Source organism: Citrus sinensis, chromosome 2 (genome assembly GCF_022201045.2).
Source record: "Citrus sinensis cultivar Valencia sweet orange chromosome 2, DVS_A1.0, whole genome shotgun sequence".
In the NCBI taxonomy this organism is placed as follows: domain Eukaryota; kingdom Viridiplantae; phylum Streptophyta; class Magnoliopsida; order Sapindales; family Rutaceae; genus Citrus; species Citrus sinensis.
The window spans coordinates 7,359,192-7,369,929 of NC_068557.1; the positions used below are offsets into that span (position 1 = coordinate 7,359,192).

At 33.8% G+C, this 10,738-nt stretch overlaps 1 protein-coding gene and 1 non-coding gene across 2 annotated transcripts; one reads left to right on the forward strand and one right to left on the reverse strand.

Moving 5' to 3' along the window:
• Positions 1-7,749: 7,749 nt before the first annotated feature.
• LOC127900267 (uncharacterized) lies at positions 7,750-10,161 on the reverse strand. Its single transcript, XM_052434872.1, has 3 exons — positions 9,851-10,161; positions 8,961-9,018; positions 7,750-7,842 (listed from the first exon to the last, which is right to left on the reverse strand). The coding sequence occupies exons 1-3, from the start codon at positions 10,159-10,161 to the stop codon at positions 7,750-7,752; spliced, it is 462 nt and encodes a 153-aa protein (XP_052290832.1).
• On the forward strand, positions 9,653-9,759 carry LOC112497048 (small nucleolar RNA R71). Its single transcript, XR_003063599.2, has one exon. It is a non-coding gene; the product is annotated as a small nucleolar RNA R71 (small nucleolar RNA).
• Positions 10,162-10,738: the final 577 nt, after the last annotated feature.

The window sequence follows — 10,738 nt, forward strand, 5'->3', positions numbered from 1 at the left end:
ATTGATTATAAGTGATGGTCTTTTAAGCTTAGCAAGTATTTAATAATTCATTTGGTATCATGTTGAGTGGATCATTAAAATGGATAGTAGCTTGAATTTGTGAAAGTATACTTGTATGTTTACATGATTGAATTATCATTGTGTTTAACATTGAGTGCTTTATGATGATGCATGGTTATATATATATGATGATAGCTTATCAACTCATCATGATGAATTTGTTTGATTTTAATGATTATGTAATGCCTAAGCATGATAAATGAGTGATATGCTTATTAATCTTTGAATGCATATATGTTTAATGATTGTGTAAAATATATGCATGATGAATGACTTATATGTTTGAATTAATCATATTGATTAATCATGTATGTTTACATGATTGAATTATCATTGTGTTTAACATTGAGTGCTTTATGATGATGCATGGTTATATATATATGATGATAGCTTATCAACTCATCATGATGGATTTGTTTGATTTTAATGATTATGTAATGCCTAAGCATGATAAATGAGTGATATGCTTATTAATCTTTGAATGCATATATGTTTAATGATTGTGTCAAATATATGCATGATGGATGAATTATATATTTGAATTAATCATATTTTGAATGTTTATAATTATGATTCATGCATTAAAATGGCTTTTGAGATGTTTTAGAATCACGAAATGACCTCGGGATTGATCAAATAAGCCGGAAAGTGAACATGGTGCAAAAGGGCAACCATGAGGCGGCTAGCCGCTTGGCAGCTGTCCTAAACCCGAGAGCAAGCGGTTAGCAACTTGGTCACGGGTTTAAGGGTTTTTTTTCTTCTCCTTTCTCCTAGTTTCTTCAACCTTTCATCACTCTCTCTCTACCCACGGCCTCTTCTCCATTTGCATTCAAATTTTCTTCATTTCTCACCCATTTTTATGCCAAAAGTACTCATTCAAATTATTTCTAACTTTCAAATCATCACTTGTTTCTCCAAATCTCAAAATCAAAATCTAAGCTTCCTCATTTCTTTCTTCTACATTTCAAGCTATTTTTAGCTCATCTTAATCAAATTAATATCATATATTGCATTAAATCATCTCTACGATCAAATTTTATTGGCTCAAACACTTCCATTTCACACAAAATCTTGAACATCCGAATTTGGGTATTTAAGCATATTCTTGTTTTTCGTAATAGTTGGTTATGAAAAATCCAAAGGAAAACAAACAGCCAAAAGGTGAGAGGAACATCATAGAGACAATCCAAAGTTCATATTAACTCATTTTCCACATCCACCATATTCATCTTGATTACAGTTCTTAGTTTTATTCTACACTACATTTTTCATATGCATTGTTGTTTTAATTATAGATTGAGGATGATTGTTATGTGATATTTGGATGATATTCTCTGAATTCTTGAAATGTTGTGACTCTTTGGTTAATTGCATGCTTAATTCTTATTTGTTTCTTGATTAATCATTAAGGTGTTATTTTTTGTATAAGCATGGATTCATAGTAATTTTGATGATGAAGGGGGACAAGTCATATATTTTGAATTCTATTTTGATCTTGAAGTATTTGTGCATGGTTTTGAAATATTAAGGGGGAGTTTACAAATTGTTATAGACCATATTTTCAGGGGGAGTTTTTATTTTGAATTTGATTTATATGTTTAATTATATATGCCACGTATTAAGGGGGAGTATAAATGTCAAAATACATGAGATGTTTGTCATCATCAAAAAGGGGGAGATTGTTAGCCTAAAGGGCTACACATAATGTAATTTTGATGATAACAAATATATGTATTAAGCGATTTAATAAATATTGTATTTCACATTTTACTATTTTTTGAAGGGTAATATTTATGTAAGTGAATCAAGTGAAATCAAGCTCAAGACACTCAACGGACAACGGCGAAATCAAGAATAGAGTTTAGAGCTCAACGGACAAATTAGTGTGATAAATTCTTGTAAAGCTGGTATGATTTAATTGATGCATGATTTAGCATTTGAGAAGCTCAAGAGATTAATTTAAATAATTACTTTTCATAAACTAAACGGTTTTATTTTTATAAGGTAAAGTATTTTGTGGATTTGAGTAATTTGGACTTAAATGCAAAATTTTGAAATCTTTGATTTTAATAAGTATATTATTGAATTTCGGAGTTGGATCTTTTTACAAACATTTGAAATTTTTTGGGCCATACTATAATTTATGAATATTTTGTACTAAAGTGAAAGGTTTTGAGAACTTTAAAAAATAGGGGTATTATGTTAAAAAGGACATCTTTGAGAAATAATAATATATTTGGGGCCATAGCATAATTTTAAAAAGTTTTGGAAAGACAATTTCTGCACTTGTTGTCTTAGATGTTCTAGTGGTGTCTTTAATTTGCTCCATATTATCTTCTTTAACTTCCTTGACTTCCTTTAGCAGATCTTCAAGTTGTTTACCATTCCGAAGCGTAATTGCATTCATTTGTTCCTTTGGATTTGTCTCTGTGTTGCTCGGCAAAGAGTCTTGTGGTCTGCTGGAAAATAAGTTTGCAATTTGACCCATTTGTACCTCGAGGTTCCGGATTGATGCAGCTTGATTCTGAAAAGTTATCTCTGTTTTGGTCATGAATTGAGACATACTTGTTGTAAGTTGGATAAGAGTATCATCCAAATTTGACTTCTTCTCTTGTGATTGGAACCCTAGAGGTGGCTTCAATGTATTTTAAGTGTTGTTCCATGAAAAATTTGGATGGTTTCTCCAGCCATGATTGTAGGTATTAGAATATGGGTTATGTTGTTATCTCTGAAAATTTGACACATAATGAGCTTGTTCAGCAGATGACGACGCAAAAGGACTTCCAACTTGGCAGTTGACACTGGTATGGTTCCCTCCGCATAATTCACACACTTGAGTTTGAATAACACTGACATTTAGGTGCTCTAACTTATTAAATAAAGCAGTCATCTGTGCATATAAAGCAGTGACAACATGAATATTATGGGTTCCTACAGTTTTCCTTGGCATTGATCACTCTGAAGACCACTGGTAATTGTTAGATGTAGGGATGGCAAAATCCAGGTCCAGGTCCGGGATTAGCCTTCCCGGTTCCGGACCCGAACTTCATTTTCTTTTTCCCGGACCCAAATTAAAACCCGATTTTTTCCATCCAGGTCCGGGTCCGGGTTCAACCCGGAAAAATTCGGGTTCCCGGATTCCGGGTTTTGAACCTGGATCAATAATGAAATTTCAAATTTCACTTTCATTATTAGTGATAGAACCAAAACACAACTAATGTAACTAAAGGAAATATTAATAGAAACAAAAAGATGAGATTTACACTGGACAAACAGCCCCTGCAACATTGCGTAAAGGATTGGAGAATGTCCCCAAGCTTTTCTCGACCACATGAAGTTTCTAAACCTATATAATTGTCTAACACCAACATCATCAAGATAACCATACAGTCCATACTTTGCACGATGTTTCAATATCATCTCTACCACATGAAGTTTCTAAACCTATCTCAAATTCTCAATGTTTCAAATGCCATCCCAGCACTTAATAATTAATACTTAAACAACAAATCACAATTAATGGCATAATAATCCAGTGCTCACAAATCACAATTAATCAACTCTCTGGAAACTCTACAATTCAAACAACTAGTGTGCAAACTCTACAATTCAAACAGCTGTTTCAAGTAATAAAACAGCCACAAATATAAATCCATAACACAAGTCTACAATTCAAAGTTCAAATTAAAAACCACAAATCCAAAGTTTAAACTTTTCTCCATCATTTTCTATTCTTCTTCACTTGATTCATTGTTGTTCACAACTCACTCATCAAACTTTCATTAATAAGTTGTTCTGCAGAAAGTATTGCTTCCTCTGGAATTCCATCTAAAAAACATGAATAAATCATAAAAATAAGAAACAAAACAGCTAGTTAGTAATAAATGAAATATAAGTGTGCAACCCAAGAGGGGGGTGAATTGGAAATTTAAAAATTATCCTAGCAAATCCACACAACAAACAATCTAATGCCTTAATAAAAATTGAAAGCAATAAGTTTAATAAAGGCACAATAATTAAAGAGTAAGGGAAAAGAGAAACAAACACACGGATTTTTACATGGTTCGGCAATCCCCGCCTACGTCCACGCCTCCAAGCAATCCAAGCTTGAGGATTTCACTATCCAAGCCTTTCCGAGGCTTCAACCGATTACAATTGACTTCGAGGTGTCAATAAACCTTTACAACGAAGAAATTATCTCCCAATCTCTTCACTCAAGTGTCTCACACACTCAAATTCTTATAATTGAAATGAAGAAATGAAAGTTACAATGAAACTCACTCAATGAGTAGATATTCAAAGATGAAGAACAATGAATGATTCAATGTATGTAGTTTGCAAGTTTGAAGGCTCAATATATCTCGTGTGCTTTTTGTTTTTGCTTGTTGGAGAGCTTCAAAATGAGTTGGATTTGAGTTCTTATAGTCAGAGCTCAAAAACTAGTCGTTATTCACATTCCAGGCGTATCCGGTTTGCCGTTTATGGAATCCGGTAAGCCGAATTTATGTTAAAAATTTTGCCTAACCGGCTTGCCGGATTCGAAATCCGGTAAGCCGTTTTCGTTCTGGACGCTTGCTGCCCGTATCCAGATTTCTGATTTTTAAAATCTGGATAGCCGCTTGCTACAGTAACCTGCTACAGTGAAAATTTTCCCAAATTTTTAGTTTGACCCCAAAATTTTATAAAACTGTAGTATGGCCCAAAACGTTATGAAACTTTACAAATAAGTCCAATTTCAGAATTTCTAAATAATTCTTCGTTAATCCCAAACTTTCTGAAATTATGATTTCGCCCAAACTTATGAAATTATAGAATGACCCAAAAATATTTAAATAGTTTCAAATAGGTCCAAATCCGAAATTTAAAACACTATCAAAGATTTTGAAATTACTTTCATTTTAGTCCAAAATGCTTTAATTCCATAACATCATTTTCTTATTATAAAAGCACAATTCATAAATCTTTACTTAATAAATACATGTGGTTTGTTATCATCAAAATCAATATTTATAGCCATATAGGCTAACAATAAATTGATACTATAACAAATTAATTTATTTTATGTAATAAATAAATTTTCCATACCTTTTAGATTGTGGTCAAGCCAAAACCAATTTTGAGTACACACCAACGCTTCCACTGTAGATGGCTGAAGTCTACTACGATGAGGACTCAAATGTCTGCCTCCAGTGCTAAAGGTGGACTCGGAAGCAACTGTTGATACAGGAATGGCCAAAAAGTCTCTCGCAATCTTTGCAAGTATAGGATATTTGCCTTGATTATTCTTCCACCATGACAAAATATCAAATTGACTAGTTGAAGGCAAAGTACTTTCCTCAAGATAAAGCTCAAATTCTATTTTGAAATGATTATTTTGTGAGCTCTGATTTCTAAATGATTCTCACTCATCAGCCATCTCATTTAAGTCTAAGTCTACCATAATAGAATCATCTGCTGCAGCACCTTCAGAACTAGCTGAACCATTAACCCCCCAATTTGCATTTGATGAATATTTGACTTCATACTCATGCACTAAATCAACAAATAATTTGTGCACCCTTTCAATTTCAAATTTAGCTCTTTCTCCATAGATTTTGGGAAATAGAAAGTTAATTAACAATATTTTACGCCTACGATCTAACAAAGTACCCACAGCAAGAACTCCATGAATAACATCCCAATATTTGTCATACTTCGCAATCATCTTAGTGGCCATATTTTTTACTCCCTCAATTGGTGATTGTAACCATGCATTCATTGACAATCTAATTTCACAAATCTTGCTAAAAAATAAATTAGATGTCGGATATCGTGTCCCCGAAAAAAGTTCTGTTAACTTATAAAAACTCTTCAAATAATCACACATAAGTTTTGAAAAATTCCACTCCAACTCACTAGGCAAAGATGTATAATTTCTATCACTCTCCTTTAAACGAATAAATACATCTTTATACAACAAAGTTGTACTAAGCATCAAATAAGTGGAATTCCACCTAGTTTTACAATCAAGTGCTAAGTTTTTAGTTTCTTTAACACCTAATTATTTTTTGGCAGCCTCAAATTTTTCAAATCTAGAAGGTGTTGCTGTCCAGTAATGGACACTCTCTCTAATCTTTTCAACTTCTTTTTGGATCACGGATAAATCATCCTTAACTATCAAGTTTAATATATGTGCACAGCAGCGCATGTGAAGGAATTTCTCACCCATAATCATTAAACTAGCTGAAAATTTCCCCAACAACAAATCAATCACGGACTCGTTTGCAGAACAATTATCAACAGTTACAGTAGACAACTTCCTATCTATATTCCACTCCATCAAACACTCATACAACTCATTGCACATAACTTCACCGCTATGTGGAGCCGGCACATATATAAACCTAAAAATGTAAAAAAATAATCAAAATATTAAATAATGCAAACATTCATTTATGTTGAAACAAAAAAAAAGTCTCGAGAATATTACCTCATAATACGACTTCGCAACACCCACGAGTTATCAATGTAATGTGCCGTAATAACCATATACCTTTTCTTTTGGTTACCAGCAGTCCACATATCCGTAGTCACTGCAATTTTACTGTCACAAGCTTCCAAAACACTCATTGCCTTCGTCTTCTCAATATCGTAAAGTTTCAAAATTTCAGCCTTGATAGTGTTTCTACTAATAGTCTCAATTGAAGGTTGGAGAAGCTTTAACAGTTCGTAAAACCCAATATACTCAACAAATGATAGCGGAAGCTCATGCATTACAATCATTCTAGCTATAAAAACCCTCACTGTTGCCATATCCCACTTTGGTTCAGTACTATAATTACTAAGAGCAGTAGTTCCATCTACTTTAGAAGAAAAAGAAAGGTGCATTTGCTGCACATTCTTGATTGACCTTCTAGGACAACGTTTTGCATGATTAATCAAGTGATTAGTGCCCTGAGAATAATGCCCTTACATAACTAACCCACAATAATTACAAATCGCTTGAACTTCCTTGCCTAACTTAACTTTTTAAAAATGATTCCAAGCATCAAAAACTAATCTACTTGAACTACTCCCCTCGCTGCCAATGCCTCATTTTTTTGAAGCGCCAGCAGTAGTATTACCCCTACCCCTACAACCACGGCCACGACCACTCCCACTCCCACCCCCTGCTCTACTGTTGTTGAATCAGGTTCTAATTCAGCAGCTGTATCATTATTTTCTGCTGCCATATCCATGCCAACCCTCACACCCACACTTTCATCAGTCTCGGAAACATCTAAATCAACTCTTTGTTCATTTTCCATTACGAATTTAACACCCTACAAGAATTATGTCAAAACAAATTAAACTAACCCATCATTCCTCCAATTTCTTCCATTTTATATTTATTTTTTTTACTGTAACAATGTTCTAAGTTCTAACATTTCAAAAATACATTTTCGAATCTATTAACAGCAACAAATCCATTAACAACAACAATTTATTTTTAACTGTAACAGCTTTCTAACATTTGAAATATAAAATTTCGAATCTATTAACACCAACAATCAACAACATTTCAAGCATAAATCAGTGGTATAACAGCACAACATTTCAAGCACAATCAATAATTTATTTTTAATTGTAACAGCAACAACAACATTTCAAACATAAAACAAAGTATAATAGCAACTCACGCCGGTGAATCAAACGAATTGAGGAACTGCACTACTGCAAGCATGCGACGGTGGTGATCAAAGTGCTATCCTTGTAGGACTCCTCACCCAGGGTATCCAACTCAGCAATTGCCTCGTCAAAAGCCTGGTAAATGGAACAACATAACACAACAAAGCAAGCAAACTTATTAATTTGAAAACAGTAAATCATACACTATTTAATTGCTTTGTAGAGAATGCTAGAACTTATTAAACAAAGGCTATATCTGGTAAGAATTTTAATATCCACAAACAGTACGAAGATCAGAATTCAATAACTAAAAGAGTATTAACCGAATACAATAAAATCAACTTGCCATTCTTCTTACACTTATAACTATTTTTTAGTGGTGTTCACAGGAATCACAACAGTATAACACAAGTACACAACACAAATCAATGGTGTTCACAGCAGTATAACACAACACAAATCACATATCAATTCTGTTAAATTTCTTAAAGTAGTATTTAGTAGACCTCCAACTGCAAATGGCATTAAGAGGATATTTTATCATTGAGTAATCTCGGTAAACGAATTGATGCTCAAACATATTTTTCACCTTTTTTTTTAGAGAAATAAACATAAAAGCTTGTCGTGAATTTGGAAGCTTGACGAACAGAGGAGCTTGGTGGGTGGAAGAATAATCTAATGAAATCATTTATCCTTTCAATATTGATACAATCAAATGGAAGCATAACCAAATTTTGGTAAATTCCAATTTCATAATCTAGTCTAAAAATTCATATAAATGAAATTTCATATGGAGAACTATACATATAAAATGCAAAGGAAACATGCTCAGTTACAAAACCAATACGCGAATAAATTAAATATAATTAGTTTAATTAATTCATATTCAACATGTGAATTCGAGCTTGGAGAGTCTGATCTGATGGCAATAATCTCTCTCGTCAGTAAAAATGCAAAGGAAACATGCTCAGTTACAAAACCAAGACGCGAATAAATTAAATATAATTAGTTTAATTAATTCATATTCAACATGTGAATTCGAGCTTGGAGAGTCTGATCTGATGGCAATAATCTCTCTCGTCAGTAAAAATGCAAGGGAAACATGCTCAGTTGCAAAACCAAGATGCGAATAAATTAAATATAATTAGTTTAATTAATTTATATTCAACATGCGAATTCCAGCTTGGAAAGTCTGATCTGATGGCAATAATCTCTCTCGTCAGTAAAAATGCAAAGGAAACATGTTCAGTTACAAAACCAAGACGCTCAGCTAGAGGAATGATCCCCAACATTCTCAGAATAAAACCCAACCTAGAAAATTCACACAAGGAAATCAAAATCAACAGTAAAAGGAAATGTAATTTTCACAAGCTTCTTGAACCCAACCTTGCGACGACGGCGAACCCAACCTTGTGACGGTGGCGAACCCAGCCGAGAGTTGTTTGACTTGCTTGCGGGACAACGGAAGGCGGAAGGCAGCAGCAGCAGCGGCGGCACAGCTAGGGTTTGTCTTGTTTGGGTAAATCGTGATTTGTGTGTTTGAGTTGTGAAATAGAATTAGGTTTTTTTTTTATGTTTGTATTTATATTTACTAATAAACATAATTAAAAATAATATAAAAAAATGAATCCGGGTCCGGGTTCCGGATACACGGGTTATCCCAAACCCGGACCCGGATTCATCCGGGTTATTAAAACCCATTCCGAATCCGGATTTGTTTCCTCTCCGGTACGGGTTCAACCCGGCCCAAATTATCTGGGTTCGTCTGAGTCCAGGCCGGGTCCGGGTTATTTTGACATCCCTAGTTAGATGTCATCTCTTCCAATAATTCATAAGCTGCTTCTGTTGTTTTTTCCAATAACGTCCTCCTACTGCAACATCAATCATTGTTCTGGTATTGGATCCCAAACCATTGTAAAATGTCTACACCTGAAGCCAAACTGGTAGACCATGATGTGGGCATTTTCTTAGTAGGTCTTTATATCTCTCCCACGCTTCATATAATGATTCCATCTCGAACTGAGCAAATGTTGTGATGTCATTCCTCAACTTGGCTGTTTTTGCTAGAGGAAAGTACTTTGCTAAAAACTTCTATGCTAAACCATCCCATGTCGTGATTGTTCCAGCAAGAAGTGAGTTCAACCACTCTTTTGCTTTATCCCTCAGTGAGAACGGAAAAAGCCTTAGTCTGATAGCATTGTCTGAAACATCATTTTGCTTAAATGTGTCACAAATTTCCAAGAAATTTGCAATATAAGCGTTTGGATCATCATTTGGCATCCCAGCAAACTGTATTGACGTCTGAATCATCTGGATAATGGCTGGCTTAATTTCAACATTATTGGCTTGAACAGCAGGGCGTGCAATGCTTGAACGAGGAGCATTCATTGTAGGCACAACATAATCTCTTAAAGGTTTGGCATCCTCATTTCCATGTAATGCTTCGTCAGCCATGATTAGTTGTTGCTCCTGTAAAGCTTCTCTTTTTTCTTTATTGAGCCTTCTACACGTACATTCAATCTCTGGATCAAAAGGAAATAAATCAAAACTTCTTGAACGTCTCATAAAACTAAGCAAGAAAACAAAAAGATGCAGTTATGTCATTGGTTGGTTGATCAATTCAAACCTAAATGCAACAAGTCAAATTTTAAAACTGTGCCACATAACATTTTCAGACATCATGGGCATAAAAGATGGAGTTATACCACACAATTGGGTGGACTAAATGAAAATATTATTGAATTACGAGATATTTTTCAATCAATAGTTAGAGGAATCAACATCGAAACACTTGAGGATATTATAAAGCAATTAGATGAAATCAATTGGATTTTCAAGGTTTGTAATAAACTCCATTTTGGCATATTTATGCGTACATGCATTATTATATTAAATCATGAATATCTATTATATTTCTTTCACAATATATTCTATTCTTATACCATCCGTATTTTTCTATAATATTTGCATGCGTAATTGTATAAAAAATTTGAAGTTACTATGAACTATAAGCACGCATTAGCTATTTATT

Excerpts from the sequence above, each read along its gene's own strand:
- LOC127900267 (XM_052434872.1), bottom strand. The coding sequence starts at position 10,161 with ATGGCTGACGAAGCATTACATGGAAATGAGGATGCCAAACCTTTAAGA. Across the intron at positions 9,019-9,850 it reads AGGGATAAAGCAAAAGAGTG|GTTGGGTTTTATTCTGAGAA; the intron begins GTTGAACTCACT and ends TGAATTTTCTAG. Across the intron at positions 7,843-8,960 it reads TAGCTGAGCGTCTTGGTTTT|GCTTTTGACGAGGCAATTGC; the intron begins GTAACTGAACAT and ends TCCATTTACCAG.